General features: G+C 49.5%; 2 protein-coding genes across 4 annotated transcripts in view; both read left to right on the top strand.

Moving 5' to 3' along the window:
• Positions 1–3,984, top strand: part of LOC111154780 (dehydrodolichyl diphosphate synthase subunit) — a 31,270-nt gene extending 27,286 nt beyond the window's left edge. For 2 of the 3 annotated variants that reach the window (XM_022514686.1, XM_022514687.1), the window contains exon 9: positions 2,059–3,984. In XM_022514686.1, the coding sequence (XP_022370394.1) occupies positions 2,059–2,298 (240 nt within the window). In that variant the 3' untranslated portion in view covers positions 2,299–3,984. The remainder of the gene's footprint in view (positions 1–2,058) is intronic. The other variant, XM_022514688.1, reaches the window with a different exon arrangement.
• A 1,438-nt stretch (positions 3,985–5,422) lies between these two features.
• Positions 5,423–9,596, top strand: LOC111154789 (high mobility group nucleosomal binding domain 2). The gene is made up of 6 exons (XM_022514701.1): positions 5,423–5,685; positions 6,691–6,735; positions 6,908–6,937; positions 7,292–7,342; positions 8,168–8,263; positions 8,727–9,596. Exons 1-6 carry the CDS (start codon positions 5,671–5,673, stop codon positions 8,760–8,762), a joined length of 273 nt encoding a protein of 90 aa, XP_022370409.1. The 5' UTR covers positions 5,423–5,670; the 3' UTR covers positions 8,763–9,596.
• Positions 9,597–17,874: the final 8,278 nt, after the last annotated feature.

Here is a 17,874-nt window from a genome sequence, read left to right as displayed (position 1 = left end):
ACCAGAACGTACCTACTTAGCTCTGGCCACAAGCAGCGGTGAGAGAAGAGCAGCTGACCGTGACTAGCCAGCCGCCACATTGGCTCCCATTTTCTCATTTTTCCTTAAGCCACCCATCGTGCAGAGAACTCACTCGGGCCTGGTCAAGCTCTTCAATCAGTTCCGTGTGTCTTTGCCATTATTCCCACTCCCTGGTACTCTCTTCCCCCCATATACCCCACCTTTATCCAAATCCTCCCCGTTGGTTAAAGCCCAGCTCATATTCTGCCTGTCCAAGAGGCGTCACTGTTCCTTGACCTTCATCAGCAACAATGTCTCTCTTCTCTGAGCTACTTGACCTTTTCTCTTGCCTCTCTGCCTTGTATTATGGGACTTTGTGTTTAGATCCGTGTCCTAATTGGCCCACAAGCACATGGATTGCTGAGACGATATCCTGTACATCATACCCTAGTAAGGTCCTGTACGCAAAACCCAGGGTTCCTCCCAACCAAGGCCAGGAAGAAGCCCTTCCAGCAAGATGGAGGGCCTTCACAGCAACTCCTCAAACCCTTCTGGTCTTCATAGCTCCATGTGTAAGCTCATCACCCTAGCAGAAGAGTGCCCTTGAATGCCTGGGTTTGTACAGGAGCCTAGGGAGGGATTTTCCAGAATTTCCATTTGTCATCTTTCCTTGCAGTAAACCTTTATTGCTGAGACCCTAGCAAATCACTTCCCTACTCTGACCTTCTGTGTCTGTCTCCAACAGATAAAAAGTAGCTCCACTGAGAGGGTCAAGTGCTTGTGCATATGTAAGATAGTCTTTAAAGGGGGAGGACAGAGCAGTCTAGGTTTACAGGCTGAGCAGGACACAGGTACACAAGTACTGTACTACAAGGTAGCATGTGGTAAGGGTCATCAGGGCATAGAACGCCAAGTTAGCGGCAGAGTGTGGTTTCTTACACATGGAATGGGTTTGGAGGAGGAGCTCTGGTGCCAAGGCTCCATGGCCAGTCAGGGTGGCAGCACGTCAGGGAGGCACAGCAAGGCCTTGGTCCCGCTCCAGGGGCATTTTCCCCTCTCCAGGAGCTTCCTCCCCGCCTTCCTAAGGTCACCTGGTCAGTTGAGTATTTCACATATACCGGGTGCCCAAGTGCCAGAGAGGAAAAGCCACACGGTCTCTGCCTCCTGGGAGTTGATGGTTTGTCTGAAGATACACAGGCGAATAAGTGTTGCCAGCAAGCACGATCCCTTCCCTGGTGTCAGAGCTGGTTCCAGGAGCCCTGGGCGCTTGGGCAAGCCTTCACGTGCTTTATTTTCTAACAGAAAAGTGGACTGTGGACACTAATACCTTTCTACTCAGTAGAATGCAGTAAGTGGCTTAAGAGAGCCGAAGCTCTTTCTCACAATGTTGCTATGAGGATCCTTTGCTGGAAGAGTCAGGTCGGTCTCCCTATAGGAGGCAAGTCTGGAGCCAAACTTGAAAAAACAGTTGAGGGGTTTGGGACAATGGTACCTGTAGAGTGACCCTGGAAGCCAAAGGAGATGACCCAGTGGCTGTGCCCCAGGCAGGAATAGGACCTTTCCTGTGGCAGAGAATAGACAGTAACTTGTGAAATTGCTGTTTCCGTGTGAGAGCCTGCTAATATGCGGGACAGGGTTTTGCATATATTATCTCTAATCCTTAAAACCACTCTTCAAGGTAGACACAACCCCCACTTTACAGATGAAGAAATGAGGTTAGGAGAGGATTTGCCCAAAGCCACAAAGCTAGCTGGTGGGGGAACCAGAAGTCAGACCCACGTTTGCCTGGTTCCCTTCCAAGTGTAGGCCTGAGAAGAATTTCATGAAAGACAGAGGCTCCCACCCCAAACAAACCACGATGGACCCAGAGCTGCCAGGGCCGGGGCCCTTGCCTCCTGGGTGCCACCCGTGCACACCAACTCCCCAGCTCTTCCTGATCTGGTACAAACTCACCATTGTTCCGCTTAGCTTGTGGGTGCCCTACCCCCCTACCGCCTCCATCCCAGTTGCACTCACACCTAAAAATGATCTCCCCACCCAATCCCCACTTTTCTCTAGCAGAAGGCCCGAGACATGTATGCGGAGGAGCGGAAGAGGCAGCAGCTGGAGAGGGACCAGGCTGCAGTGACAGAGCAGCTGCTGCGCGAGGGGCTCCAGGCCGGTGGGGACGCCCAGCTCCGAAGGACACGCTTGCACAAACTCGCAGCCAGACGGGAAGAGCGGGTCCAGGGCTTCCTGCAGGCCTTGGAACTCAAGCGGGCTGACTGGCTGGCACGTCTGGGCACTGCATCAGCCTGAGTGAGGCTGGCCTCCTGCCACTTTGCCCTGCCCTCTGCCTCCAGGGCCCCACTCCCCTTTCTTTTCTTGGTGAAAGGCCCCTCCCTCCTAATGATGAATTGTGTTTCCTTTGCTTGGCAAGGGAGCCCCAGAGGCCTGGTCTGCTGGCCACAGATACACCTTTTGGACCGCCTGGCCCAGTGGCCCCTGGGGAGGGTTGAGATGAGAGTCTCCACAAGTACACTAAAGCCAGCTCCGGTCAGCAGTAGGTTTGGAGAGCAGGGAGCCCCAGGTCTTCGCTGCCTGATTCTTCTGCCTCTGCTGCTTCTGCCACCTCTACGTGTGCTCCATATGCACTTTATTTTTTCACCAGCACATCCTTTAACACACAGAATTTCAGGGCAGAGGTCTACCCAAAACCCTAGCCCTTTACCAATCCATCTTAATCTTCTACCCAATTTTCATAAAAGATTTGGCTCCACCTTGGATCCGCTGGTAAATAGCTAATAGGCAGCCAGCCTATGAGTTATTTGGGCAAGGAAGGGGAGGGAGACACAGAAAGAAAATTTGCCCATCTGCTGCTCCTCCCCCTGGGCTCTCCACCTGGGATTTGCTATTGAATCTCTACCCCCCTCCCACCGCACAGTGCTGATTGCTCACTGAAAGGCTCAGCGCCCCCAATGGCGCGCGGAAGCCAGGCGGGTGATTACAATCCAATTACCTATTGTCGACTCAGCCCACACAAGCTTTTCTCCTCCTCTTGCGGGGCATGGGGCCAGGCTCCACGCCCCTGAGAGACCGCCCCGTCCATGACTACGGGGTAACAGAAGGGCCCATAGGCCCTGGTGAGTCCGCTCCACCACAGGCCTCCTTCCCTGGAACACGTCACAGGACCCAGAACGTAGAAACAAGCACTTCTCCCAACTGACTGCTGTCCTCACCATCTCAGACTCTTGCCTCCTGCCGCCTGTCTCTGAGGCTTCTCCGTTGTTGACCCGGCCCCCAGTAGCCCCTGAGACGATTTATTCTCAGCATGGCGGAGTCTCACCCTGTCAGGGCCAACGCTGTCCAGCAGGGAGAGGAGGGCCAAGTTGAGGACTGTGTCCTGCCCCTTACATCTCCCGGCCAGGCCTTGCTGCAGAGCTGCTGAGAGGATTAGTGCCTTTGTAGAGCTGTCTGCCTGAGCAGCTCCACTTCAGGTGCCGGGAGCAGCAAGCACCAGCCTTTCACACCAGCCAAACACCACCGCTCTGTTCAGTCTCCCCGCTTTACTTTCTGCAAACTGTTTCCCCAGCACCTCCCTCTAGGGGAGCGGTGGGGTCTTGCAAGCAGTGCTCCTAGCAGTCTTGAAACACCTAACTTCCCTATATTCCAGTCTCCTCTTCCCCTTCCTGTGCCAGGATACCTGGCACAAGAGACCCTTAGCCATCATCCCTGCTCCCAGAAGTAGGCAGAAATGCCAGACACTGCGACTGAGAAGCCAATCAATGCACCCTTTGGCAAGCCCCCTACACACACCTGGCATTCCCCACAACCAGTCCCTGGCACAGGGCTCCCTGAGAGCAGGTGCCGTACATTTTCCAGCTTTACAATGGGGCTGTTGACAGCCTTAATTAGGGAGGCATGAATTATGCGGCTATAATGCAGAGCCCTACAATTAAGGCGGGAATGAGGGGCTGGAGGCAACAAACGGAATCTGCCCAGTGAGCCTGACTATTGAGTCCTGTCTCCGAACTTGTCTGACTTTCCCTAATATGACTGGGGTACAGCAGAGATGAATGAAGCTGATGTCTCTGGGTTTAGGTCCTGTATTCTAGGGGTAAGGTACACAGAGTGGGACAGGCAGGGGCTGAGGGACCACTACTGCCGAGGTGCAGAAGCTGCAGATAAGAACTCCTTGCTTCCTACCCGCAGGATTTGTACAAACGGCTCAATCCTTGCCTCAAGAAAGGAGGTGGGACCTATGTAAATATCCCCTCACCTGTGAGCTAGTCCCCCACTTGAGGATATTTATTGTGTTCTTGTGTTCTCCTGGGTTTCAAATAGAATTTTAAAAATTCTTTCTTAGATGTAAAACTTGTCTCCAAACAGTACAACAGAAGAACACCTGGTTTTGCCGCTGCAATTGCCTGCCCTCTCTCAGGTGCGCTTGGCTACCTCCAGGATCCCCAGCTTTGGGCGGCATGCGAGGTGGGGGAGCCAGTGGAAGAGCCCTTTTGCCATTGCAACACCTGTTCCTTTACTTGTTTCCTAATCCCCGGTCGCTATCGTCCACCCTCCTTGTCCTCCCGCAAGTGAGAGGAAGCCAGCCTGCCAGTGTGGAAAGGAGGGATTTCGCCAGCTGCCTTTGCAGCGCCCAGGCTTGGTGGCCGCGTCGGGTGGGGGCAGCTGAGCTTGATGTCTCCTGAGCGGGTGGAGCGTAGGGGGAAGGGAGTGCTAGTAGGCCTAGGCGGCTGCTCTCCATCATTCTGTGGCGGGGTTCCGAGGTGCGGGAATACAGGGACCTAAGGGAGCCACTCGACAGGCTTTGGGGGGGGGGCTTCGTTGGCATTTGGGGAGGCGGCTGGGAAACGGGTGCTGAAAGGACAGCTCCTACCTGCCCCACAGCACCCGAAGGGGACCTCTGCGTGTAAAGTCTCCCCCCTCGAGCCCCCACCCCACCTCGAGCGGACCGCCTTCCAGGTGAAGAGCACGAAAGGATTCCTCGGAGTGGCAGCTTGGAAGGATGCACGTCCGGCTGCGCCAAGCTGGCTTCCCCGCTCTTTCCCCACTTCAGCGTCAGCCTTGGCCCTGGGAATTGGAGCCTGTGCCTCCAAGCCGCGCGCTTCCTCCCGCCTCCGGCGGCGAAGGGCGGTGCGGCCAGGCCTTGCAAACCCTTCTTCGGGGGCCCCCAGCGGGAACAGGAAGGAAAGCGGCCGAGATGCGCCCTAAGTGTCGCATGGCTTGGAGAAGTGGGTAGCTGGGTTGCATAAGGTGGAAGGAACTTGGTAGTTTGCAAAAGCCAGTGCTTGGCGGGAGCTGTAACGCAGAACCCGCCGAATCGCACACCCCCTCCTCGTTTACTGCCTTCGACGCGCGCCTCCCCCACTGCGCCCCCACCCCCTAGGCGCGCCGCCGTCTCGCGCGCCCTGCCCCCCGTACCCCCCTCCTCACTCCCTCCAGAGGAGGTGAGTTTAAACCCCGCCCACGTGACCCCAGCTGGGCCAATGAGCGGCGGCGGGAGGTGAAATCCGGTTCTAACCGGTCCGGGGCTCCCAGCGCTATAAAAACTTTATAAACCCCCCGGAGCCCGAGCAGTGTGAAGAAGAGGCGAGAACGACCCCCGGACCGGCCAAAGCCCGCGCGCCGCTGCATCCCCGCGTCCAGCGCTTACGTCCCGCCGCCGTCGCCACCATGCCCAAGAGAAAGGTACGTGGCGCGAGGGCCCCAGGCGCTGGGCCGCCACTGCCGCCGCCGCTACCGCTGCTGCTGCCGCCGCCGCTTCCCCGGCTTCGGGGCGCGAGAATCGGCGCCGGGCTGGAGCAGGGTCGGACGCCTTGCACAGGAGCTCGAGACGGTGTCAGGCTGCCCCGGGCTAACCCTGCGCGGCTCGGCTGCCCGCGGGCGCCAGAGGCCATATTGGAGGAGCGGCGGCCGCGGCGGGAGGAGCCATGTTGGCGGCTGTTTATCCCGCTCCCCTCGGGTTCGCCGTGCCCGCCCCGCGCCCCCTCCCCCATCGCCATGCCCCTTCCCCTCCCCGCGGGCGGGCAATTCAAACCCGAAAGGGCGGGAAGGCGGCGCTCGGGCTTGGCGGGCGGGGGAGCGCGCTGCCGCCAAAAAACCGCCGCCGTGAGGGGGCGGGGCCCGTGTCCCTTGGGGCGGGGCTTCGCTGTGTGGCCCCGCCTCCGCCCACGGCCCCGGCGCACGAGACTCGCGCCGGTGCGCGCCGCTGCCGCCCACGAGTTCCCCCGGCTGCGCGCGCCTCCAGTCTCCCGCCCTCGACGGCTGCCATGGTAACGGCGCCCGGGCCCCGCCTCCGGAGGGGTTTGTTTGCACCATCTGCAGCTGTTGCTTCTGCTTGGCGCCGCGGCGCGGGCTGCGCTCCTCCAAGCTCCGAGCTCCAGTTTAGCGCGCGCTGCACGGGGAGGCTCGGCGGTGGCTCCAGGCCGGCTGGGGCTCGGACACCCGCTTTTCCTGCGCGCTTTGCGCCATCTCGGGCGTGATGCTTGCACAGAGGAGCAGTCAGATTGCTGAGCATTCAGGGCATTTTCATAGGAGCTGGGGATGCTAAAACCGGAAGATTTGTATGTCTTGGAAAAGTTGTGTGCAAGAATTCCCCCTTCAGTTTTTTTCCTTAGGACTGTTATGCTTAGTGAGTCTGTAAGCATTGCCTTCGAAGCTACAACTTTCTTAGGTTTTGTTTGTCTTTTACAGGCTGAGGGGGATGCTAAAGGAGATAAAGCCAAGGTGAAGGACGAGGTGAGTCTTAAACAGCTTTGGGACTCCTTTGCTGGTAATTAATCACACCTCTAGTCCGGAATTTCCCTATGCTCTCTGCACTTCCTGTAGTCTAGACCAGACTGATAACAAAATTTTTTACCTTTTGGTTTTTCTTAACTGTCCTATTTCTAATTTTTTTTTCTTTTAATAGCCACAGAGAAGATCTGCAAGGTTATCTGCTGTAAGTGTCTGCTATTAAACTATGTTTATCCCTGAAACTAAAAAGTATTAAAAATTCCCTTTGTTTCCCGTGGGTTATAGTTAGTGGCAGCTTTTGAATGATCTACTCTCTTGTGGGCTCTCACCTGATTGATAATTGTGGTTCTGAAATTCAGGTTGCTTGTAGCCAAAGTGGGACACCTTGGCATGTTACTTAAATGGGTTCCTGGAGATAGGAAACTCCTAACGGAAAGTCAACCCCAGAGGCTTTAGGAAATAAGAGAAACTTCTGTGCTGGTGGTACTGTGGTTTGGTGGTAGATTGTTTCTTTGGCCCATCATACTAATATTCTATTTTTCTTTTCCTGAAATAAAAGAAACCTGCTCCTCCAAAGCCAGAGCCCAAGCCTAAAAAGGCCCCAGCAAAGGTGAGTGGAACTGAAAGACTAGGACGCTCCTCGGAGTTGCTGCGGCTTCCCACATTGCTGGCAGTTCTGCTGTCTAACAGTTTCATCCATTGACACAGACTTGATATGAGAAAGTTATTTGAACTAGGCCTTAAAAATTATGTTGGAATTGGTCATTTTCGCAGGATGAGGCCTGTCCTTCAGTGTCCTAATTCAGCAGACTGATGACCCCGTTAATGGACATTCTAACTTTTTTTTTTTAAGATTTTATTTATTTATTTGACATCACAAGCAGAGAGAGAGGGGGAAGCAGGCTCCCTGCTGAGCAGAGAGCCCGATGCGAGGCTCAATCCCAGGATCCTGGGATCATGACCCGAGCTGAAGGCAGAGGCTTTAACCCACTGAGCCACCCAGGCGCCCCTCTCACTTGTCTTGATAGCTTCCCTTATTTATCCTTGACATTTTGTAGTACTGGTTTTCTAATCAAGAACTCTATCAAGGTAAAAAATAATTGGGCAACAGGGTTCTGGGCAGGGGAGTCCACAGTTTACAAGAGATTGTACATATTAAACTCAAGTATTCAAGGCACTGTTTCTTCTATTTTTTACACTCAAATAAAAACTTGTATACTGAAGACCACAGCAAATGATAATTTGGTCTTGTTTTGATCCATTTTTATCAATGGGGGAGGGTTGAGGGTTTATAGTCTGTGGGTGTGTTATCTTTGATAAACCTGTGTCGTACAGAACCTTGCAGACCATACCCTGCTCAGGCGAAATTTGAGGAAACTGCTCTTTTTTTTTTTTTTTTTTTTTTTTTTTCTCTTTTCTCCCTTCTCCTTTTTAGAAGGGAGAGAAGGTACCCAAAGGGAAAAAGGGGAAAGCTGATGCCAGCAAGGATGGGAATAACCCTGCAGAAAACGGAGATGCCAAAACAGACCAGGTACAACTGCTGTCCCGACTTTTTGTGGAGCCGGCTCTGAGTCAGTTACCAATCCCAGAAGTTTCTATTATCTTTCTCCTGTTCCTGTATCGCCCCAAGTGTGCTTTTCAGCCCAGAGTTTGCTTATGGTTTTTCCATTAGCTTACATTCTGGATTCCTAAAGTCTGTGCTGTCCAATAATGGGCACTGTAGTGTGAGCTCCGTGTTCTGAGCTCATGCTACACCATAGTGTTTTCAAGCTGAGGATAAACTCCTCTTCTGATGCAAATGTGACCCCTTCCCCAGTTGTCCAGTGAGGTCCAGAGGGAAGGTTACCAAGCTCTCCTCAAAACAAGGACTGAGTCTGGAAGGATCTAAAATCCGAACTTGGGTGTGGGCGCAGTTGTAGTGCTAGGGATGGGATGTGAATGAAAATCGTGTCAAATCTGTAGGTGGTGACATTGTATTGATCTTCTTCTTCTAGGCACAGAAAGCTGAAGGTGCTGGAGATGCCAAGTGAAGGGTGTGCATTTTTGATAACTGTGTACTTCTGGTGACTGTACAGTTTGAAATACTATTTTTTATCAAGTTTTATAAAAATGCAGAATTTTGTTTTACTTTTTTTTTTTTTTTTTTAAAGCTATGTTGTTAGCACACAGAACACTTCATTGTTGTTTTGGGGGAAGGGCATATGTCACTAATAGAATATCTCTGAAGCTAGATTGACACAAGGGGAAAAACACCTTTCCCTCCTAGTTTTGAGAAACTTCCTCTTGGCTCCCAGGAGGAGGGGTTCCTTGACGTTGACACACATGAGCCGCCTGGGTACAAATCCCTTGGTGGCGTGGAAGAAAACTAAAATTGAGTTTTTATGTCCTCTTCTCCCCCTCTGCCTTCAACATAGACTTGACTCCCTTAAACCCAGAGACCTACCTGTTGGAACCTGACCCCCAAGACATGGTTCCCAGTATGTCAGGCAATCTGGACTTGACAAAGTGTCACCACTGAGATGGCGTCCCTCAAAAGAGTTCCTTTTTTAGCTCGTGGATCTTCAGATGGATAATCCTGCCATTTTCATTTCATTTCCTGAAAGTCAGGGTCGGCTTGTGAAAAGTTGTTAAACAACATGCTAAATGTGAACTGTCCGCCCTCACTCTAAACTTCCCTGCTCTGAGCATCACATGAAGACTGCATTGGGTTTTATAGTGGCTTTCTGATTTTGGTAGTCCATTGAAGAAGGGAGTTTGAAAGTTGTTGTATACTGTTAACGATTGTCTGCCCATGTCCTGCCTGAAATACCATGATTGTTTATGAAAAGTATCTTTAATAAAGCTGGATACAGTTTGGCTTGGAATGCTGCCTCTAATCTTTTCCCAGGAGTGGGGGAGCCTGGTTTCTCCAGGTCTCTTGGGACAGGACGCATTCTGGTGTGAGGTGTAGAGGTTTTCCGGTCCAGCCGTTCTGGTCTCGAGTCCGTCTGTAGAACACAGTGCTCAGTGCAGCTAGGAAAGATCCCTGGAGCAGACTGCTGCTGGAGGCCAGGAGCAGAGGAGTGATTTCTGTACTTGGTTGTGCAGTGTTACCTGAAGTGTATTTCTCAAGGCAGAGTTTGGGTAGGTCTGAGGTTTTGGCCTGGTAGTAGACAGCAGAAGAGCCTTTCCACTTCATTCACATTTAAAATCTCCCTAAAACTAGAAAATTAGTAGGTCCAACTATAGTCCTTGTGTCAGGAAAAAGTGCTTCTGTGTCTATACAATCGGCTATAGACGTGTAAGACCGACGGGCACTCTTCTTAAAACAGACGCGCAGGTCTTCTGTGAATTGATTACATTCTTGTCCTTGCTCGTGAACTCTAACTGCAAACCAGAGCTGTTAATGGGGACTCTGATTGCTTCCGTTTAGAGACCCTGCAGTGAACCCCCTTTCCTCCAGAGGAAAGAGCAAGAAGTTAGCTCTTGGGAAATAGAGCTTATAATAAATTGACGCTCGCAATTGGAATGTGCTTTCACAAGTCACCTCTATCGTTTGGGAGAAATAAAGCAAAGTAGAGATTTAAAAAAAAAAAAATACATTGCTTTGTTTATCCCCTTGGAAAGGTAGCACTATTCTATGAAGCACTTGATCATTTTCTGGTGCGTTATCTCTAGTCTTCGGTTTTGGGACAATTGTGTAACGCCAAGTGTTAACGCCCTTTTTATGAGTGAGGAAATGAGCTCAGATGAAGAAACTGGTTCAGGGTCCTGTCTGTGTACAAGAGTGAGTCGCAAAGTCAGGGTTCAGACTCCCAGCTTTATTCAAAAATAACCTCTGACTTCTGTTCGGGGGCACCTTTTGGATAATTTTGTCCACTTAGGCAACTTGCAACCACTTGCTTTCTCCATTGCTGAAATCGTTCTAGGTTGTACACCTAGTTTTTACTCCGAGGGAGGTGTCCTCTGTGGAGGGGACATTACTGCTGTCAGGGAGACAGCAGCTTGGTATTGGAGCAGAAGTTGCAGAGTTGGAGGAAGCCACAGCCGGGGTTGCTTTAGTGTTTGTGGGACTTCAGATTCAGTCAGATGTGTTCAGCTGTGGACCGTGCTGGGACCTCAGCCCAAGCCTCTTAATTTTTGTGTCAAAAATTCGGTGTTTAGCCCCATTTTACAGTTAAAACGCGAAGTGACTGGCTGACGTTAAACCCAGTAGTAATCCTCTATTCCTGTTCCTTAGGAATTAGGATGAGTAGGGTGAGCTTGAACTTTGTTTTTCCTTCACGGGAAATATTTGCTGAGTGGACTAGCCCTGGACCATGAGAGTATCTGGGCTTACAGACCAGGAACCCAATCTTGAGAACACATGGTGCAGCTGTTTCAGCCAGTTGTAATCAGGCTCGTGCCAGCCCTGTCCCTGTCTCCAAGCCCATTTTATCCCATCTCTGGGGAGCAGTCACCATAACCTGGACTAGATAGAATGGGTGCTTTGGGCTCTAAGTAAAAGAAAATGGCTTACAAGGAGGAAGACCAATTTCCCTAAATGAAGTCCTGAGCTCGGGTAGTTCTAAGTACCCAGCTGGTTCTTTCCAATTTTTGTGCCCTGTTGGCCTTGGCATGTTGTCCAGCCACCCCATGTACCCCAAGTCAGCTGCTCCAGGCTTCAGCTCCACACTCTGGTGTCCAGAGGCAGAAGACTGGTTTCTCCTGAAGATTTCCCAGAAACCTCTCAGCAACCGGGGTTTCTTTGGGCAGACCTGGACCACCTGCCTGCCCCTAAACCAATCCTGGCGAGAGGGATGAAACCACAGATTCTGCTTCAGATTGGCCAGAGCTGCTGGAATTAACTGGGGGGCGGGAGAGAGATGACAGAAGAGGACAGGTGCCACGAGTGGCCAGCCACCACCCGGGCTCAGGGCCCGTGCTGTCTCCAGGCTTCCCCGGGACGGGCCTCACTGCAGCATTTGCTGAGCAGAAGCCCAAAGTTGAACTAGAATTTGCATTAGAAATTCACCATTTTAAAGCATGCAATTCGGTGGTTTTTAGAATATTCACAAGGTTGTGCAACAACACTATATAATTGAAGAATGTTCCATCACTCAAAAAAGAAACCCCAGACTTAGCAGTCATTCCCCGTTCCCTCTTCTGGCCTAGGCAACTGTGAATCTATTTTGTCTCTCTAGATTGGCCTATTCTGGACAATTCTATAAAGTATAGGCTTGTGACTGGCTTGGAAGCACGAGGTTCTGGAGGTTCACGGTGTTCTAGTGCGTGCTCGATCCCTTTTGTCAAATACTCCCTTTTACAGGTAAACTCTTCCGCTTTTTGAAAGTTCACATTATGCCACTTTGCTTTTACAAAAGACCTAAAAAAAAAAAAAAAATGCGAAAAAAGAGCAGCACTGAGCCATTCCTGAGTCCTTCTCCAGGCAGCGCTCCCCCCTGAGCTGTGGGGCTGGCCCCTCCAGGTTCCCTCCCCACAGTCTACACTCCAGACCAAAGCACCAGAACACCCTTGAACTGCGTGAGCATCCGTGCTGTATCGATTTATTTTGTGTATACGTTAGCAAGCATGTCCTCAGGTCTCAGACCAGCCCGAGAGGTGTTTCTGGGGTCCAGAAAAACACAAATGTGTCCATCTATATGAGTGGGGATTTGTTGGGTATGTGAGTTCACGGGGGAGCTCTGCTTCTGGATAGTGGGGCAGACCTGTACCGGAGTTTGTTTATTCATTGATCAGTTGAGGGCATTTGGGTTGTTTCCACGTTAGGGCTGTTTTGATGCCTTCTCTCCCGGGAACACACTGTTGGCATGGAGCGACGTTTTCAGCTCTTGCAGACCTATACCTTGGAGTAGGATTGCGGGGTCTTGAGGCTCCGCCACTCCCTGAGGAGCTGCGGGGCCGTGTTGGGACAGCAGCTGCACTGGGTTCCACTCCCAGAGCCCCAGTGCACGAGGGTTCCAATTTCTCCACATCTCATCAGCACGCACTTTCCCGTTTCTTTTTTTATTACAGGCATCCGAGTGGGTATGCAGTGATCTTTCAGTGCGGTATTGGTTTGTATTTTCCTCGTCCTAGGACGCCTGGTTGAGCATCTTTCCACGTTTAATGAACCTTTGTATATCATTTTTTTTTTAAGTATTCAAATCCTTTGCCTATTTTTTTGATAAGTAAACTCTATGCCTAACATGGGGCTTGAACACCCAACCCCAAGATCAAGAGGCCCACACTGAGCCTGGAGAAGACCAGAGACTGAGCCAGCCAGGCGCCCCTTTTGCTCATGTTTTAATTGGGTTATTTATCTTGTTACTGGTGCAGTGTAGGAGTTCTTTATATATTCTGGGTATTAGATTCTTACCAGATTTATGGTTGGCAGGTGTTTTCTCCCATTCTCTGTGTTTTCTTCATTTACTTGATAATGTTATTTGTCATACAACAGTTTTTAGTTTTGGTGAAGTCCGGTTTACTCAATTTTTTTATTGCTTTTTTTTATGTGTCCTGTCTAAATTCATTGCCCAGTCCAGGGTCATAAAGGTTTATACTGGTGTCTCCTAAGAGTTCTGAATAGTTAACTCTTAAATTGAGGTCTTTAAAACATTTTAAGTTAATTTTTATATACAGTGTGAGGTAAGTATTCCCCTCTTTTTAAAAACTGTTATAGACCCCTCTGGGGCCTGCCAGTTCCTAAGATACTATTTATCTGGTTGACCTCGTCTCAAGGCCCTTCTCTGCAGTTTCTCCCTGTGATGTTATCCAGTGACTTACAGTTTTCACCCCTGCCCACATCTCTCTCGAGTTCAGTATTTCCACCAAGCTCCTGTGCAGTCCCACCCTGATGGGCCGCAGGCACCCCAAGTCAGCATGACGGGGTGGGACTCCTCGTGTGCTTCACAACCCCACCTCCCTACTTTTCCTGAACTTAGTAAACCAGCACTTGTTCTATTCCTCAAGCAAGAAACCTGAAAGATAGCCCAGATACCTTCGTTCCTCCCCATCATCACAAGTTTCCAGAAACACCCTAAATCATGATGACTTGACTTTGGAAATTCTTGTTCTTCATGTCATGGAAAATTTCAGTTAGGGGCGTGTGGGCGGCTCAATCAGGCATCTGTCTCTTCGGCTCGGGTCATGATCTCAGGGTGGTGAGATGGAGCCCTGTGTCAGGACCCTCACTCAGTGGGGAGTCTGCTTCTCTCCCTCTGCCATCCCACCACGTGCACTCTCGCTCTCTTTACAATAAATCTTCCAAGAAAAAAAAAAACAAGCCTCAAATATGTGCAAAAGTAGACTGAGCAAGACCCCATGTACCTATCACATAGTTTCAGCAATTATCAACTAGTAGTTAAGTTCGCTTAATTTATACCACTGGCTCCTCTCCCTTACCATAACGTGACGCACCATTCCACCCACAAATAGGGACTTCGTAGAAAACATAATACCATTAGCATACCCAAATAACATTAATTCCTTAATATTATGAAGTCCTCAAACTCTCAAATTTCTACTTGGGTGTCTTTTTGCTTTTTATCTTAGTAATGTATTTGTTTGAGCATCTCTGTATTGCAAATGGTTGGCATATTTCTTATCTCTTGGCACCTGTAAGTTCCCTCCATCTCTCTCCCAGTCTGGATTTTGCTCTTCTGTCTCCATGGTGTCATTTCACAGGTTTCTTTATCCTTTGTATTTCCTGCTAAATAGGAGTAGATCCAGATGTGTGATTGGATTCAGATTTAGTGGTAAGAAAACCGCACAGCGGTGTGTGCTGGAGACGCATCACGCCTGGTTGTCTCTAGATACTGTGGCCCTTGAAGCTCAGTTCCTAGATTGATTAATACATCAAGTGTTGCAAAATGAGGACCCTCTAATTCTACCATCCCTTCTTCACATAATGCCCAAAATACCAGCGTGAAGAGAAACTTTGACTCATCTGCTCTTCGGTTAGCTGGAATTAGAGTTTGTATCGGAAAAAGGATAAATGCCCAAATCTTTGGCCAGTTTCCAAAATAACGAGTTGGGTTTACTAGCATCCTCCAAATGAAAGTGACCAGTGGGTGGTTTTTTAATGTTGTTAGTTTCATGGTCACTGAATTAAACATTTTATATGTTTCAGTTCATTGTAGTTTAATTACACTTAATGATGCTCAAACTGTTCTTTCTGTCCAGTGGGGGGCCTCAAGTGGCTGCCAAGTCCTTTTGATAACAACCCTTTTGATGGTAGCGTGTGGTAACTCCTCTCCTAACTAGTATGGTAGGCTATTCCAGATTTAGGTTGTACATTTCCTGCTCCAGACCTGGGGTCATCTATTTCCAGAAAAAAAAAAAACAAAATCCTAGTTCCATTTAGTGGTGAATGGCATTGCAACACCAAAATCAAGGTTCTAGAAGGTCTGCTGCTTTATTGATCATTATTTATGGCCTTTGGTAGACGAAGCAAGGACAGGGTTTCTTTTTTTTTTTTTTTTTTGACATGGTTCCTTAAGATAAAACACATCTGTACTTTGCATTCAAGTTCAAGACTTAAGAGACTTTTCTTAACTCTTGTATCTTCCATCTGTATATTTTCCCCCAACATTGAGAATCCCGATTCCCATTTATACCCTGAATTATGAAATAGATAATCACAATTACTCAGTTGTTATATTCCATATCACACAACAGTATGAGAATAACAAAAGGGAGTTTAAGGTTTTGTTTGTAGGTCTTTATTTTGGGAATATTTCCTGCGACACAGCTAGTCTGTTCATGGTGTTTCAGTTTACTGTGGTTCCTCTGTGTGGCTTGCTACTCACTGGATGCGCATTTACATTAACCTGTTTTATGTATTTTTCCATTTAAGTATTTCTTGGGTTGGGGCGCCTGGGTAGCTCAGTTGGTTAAGCCACTGCTCAGGTCATGATCCCCAAGTCCCTGGATCGAGTCCTGCATCGGGCTCCCGGCTCCACAGGAAGTCTGCTTCTCCCTATGACCTTCTCCCCTCTCGTGCTCTCTCTCTCACTCTCTCAAATGGATAAATAAAATATTAAAAAAAAAAAAAAAAAGAATTTCTCGGGCTGCCCCCGGCAGTACACAGACTAGAATTGGAACAACCCAGAGAAGATTAGCACAGGCGCCGTGGGAGGATGCCACGCAGATGCGGGAGGGGCTCCATGCCCCGTGCGGCGCTCAGTGGGTTACCGCAGAGGGAACGATGAACCAAAGCACGATGTGCGGTATTGAATAAGGAAGTGATGAAATGTCACGATAAAAATATTCCTGTAAAGCCGTCTGTGACATGTGAGCAAAGTGGACTTACACCTGGAAATGTACGTGCAGATCCATCCTTTCTAAGTGTCTCGGACATGAGAAAATGTCAACTTGCATTTCCTTATAGAATTTAAAAAAAATTTCTCCTAGTTTAATACATAAAATAGTTAGAGTTCCAAGTCTTTTTTTTTTTTTTTTAAGATTTTATTTATTTATTTGACAGAGATCACAAGTCGGCAGAGCAGCAGGCGGGGGGTGGTGGGGAAGCAGGCTCCCCACTGAGCAGAGAGCCCATTGCGGGGCTTGATCCCAGGACCCTGGGATCATGACCTGAGCCGAAGGCAGAGGCTTAACCCACTGAGCCACCCAGGTGCCCCTAGAGTTCCAAGTCTTAATCTACAAAACAAGATCTCTTCAAAGTCTAATTTCTGTTCCTATGTCCTCCACCTTATTCCCTCCCTTCCCATTTAGTGACCTTTTTTTTTTTTTTAAGATTTTATTTATTTATTTGACAGAGGTTACAAGTAGGCAGAGAGGCAGGCAGAGAGAGAGGAGGAAGCAGGCTCCCCGCTGAGCAGAGAGCCCGATGTGGGGCTCGATCCCAGGACCCTGGGATCATGACCCAAGCTGAAGGCAGAGGCTTTAACCCACTGAGCCACCCAGGTGCCCCTTAGTGACCTTTTTTATTTGATTTAATTATTCCAATCTTTTTAAAAATTTAAACAGATGAATATGTTATTGTTCCCCTTTCTTACATAAAGTGAGCATCTAGGGGTGCCTGGGGAGCGTGGTCAGTTGGGCGTCCAACTCTTGGATTCCACCCTGTGATCTGAGGGAGGTGGGACCAAGCCCTCCATGGGGCTCGCCCGTGGAGTCTACTTAAGACCCTCCCTCTGCTCCTCCCCTCCGCCCCACCACCACCCCACACTCACTCATTCTCTCTCTCAAATAAATATATTTTTTTAAGATTTTATTTATTTCGGGGCGCCTGGGTGGCTCAGTGGGTTAAAGCCTCTGCCTTCGGCTCGGGTCATGATCTCAGGGTCCTGGGATCAAGCCCCGCATCGGGCTCTCTGATCAGCAGGGAGCCTGCTTCCCCCTTTTCTCTCTGCCTGCCTCTCTGCCTACTTGTGATCTCTGTCAAATAAATAAATAAAATATATATTTTTAAAGATTTTATTTAGTTATTTGACAGACAGAGATCACAAGTAGGCAGAGAGGCAGGCAGAGAGAGAGAGAGGGAAGCAGGGTCCCTGCCGAGCAGAGAGCCCGATGCAGAACTCGATCCCAGGACCCTGAGATCATGACCCGAGCTGAAGGCAGCGGCTTAACCCACTGAGCCACCTAGGCGCCCTCAAATAAATCTTTAAAAAAAAAAAAAAAAAAGCACACACTACATTTCTCCGTTTTGCATGTCACTTAACAGTATATCCTGGGGGCGCCTGGGTGGCTCAGTCAGTTAAGCATCTGACTCTTGATTTCTGCTCAGGTCACTGTCTTGGGGATGTGAGGCTGAGCCCCACAACAGTCTGCTTGAGCTGCTGTCCCTCTGCCCCACCCCCAGTTTGCACATGCTCTCTCTTTCCCTCAAATAAAATCTTAGAAAAAAACAAAAGCCAATATACTGTAGAAATCCGTTGTAGAGGCTCCTCAGTTCTACAGCAGCACCAAACGGTAAATCTGTTCGGCCTCGATCCATCATACTGTTTTCTGTTAGATTTACATGTATCCCAAGTCTTTTATATATAGTCCTTCTGTTGTCTATTTTTTCCTGCTTTCATTTTTCTTTTTTTAAACTTTTTTTTTTTTTTTCACTTGGGAGAGAGCAAGAGCACAAGCAGGGGAGAGGGTCGGGGAGAGAGAGAAGCAGACTCCACACTGAGCAGGGATCCAGACGCGGGGCTCGATCCCAGAACCCCA

Source organism: Enhydra lutris, unplaced genomic scaffold, assembly GCF_002288905.1.
Source record: "Enhydra lutris kenyoni isolate GAN:26980312 unplaced genomic scaffold, ASM228890v2 scaffoldscaffold38, whole genome shotgun sequence".
Taxonomy (NCBI): domain Eukaryota; kingdom Metazoa; phylum Chordata; class Mammalia; order Carnivora; family Mustelidae; genus Enhydra; species Enhydra lutris.
The sequence above is the reverse complement of the archived record's forward strand: the minus strand, read 5'-3'. Positions and strand labels throughout refer to the sequence as shown.

What these genes read in the sequence shown, in the direction of transcription:
- LOC111154789 (XM_022514701.1), top strand. An exon ending in CTAAAAAGGCCCCAGCAAAG is followed by an intron (nt 7,343 to 8,167) that starts GTGAGTGGAACT and finishes TCTCCTTTTTAG; the next exon opens with AAGGGAGAGAAGGTACCCAA. An exon ending in GAGATGCCAAAACAGACCAG is followed by an intron (nt 8,264 to 8,726) that starts GTACAACTGCTG and finishes TTCTTCTTCTAG; the next exon opens with GCACAGAAAGCTGAAGGTGC.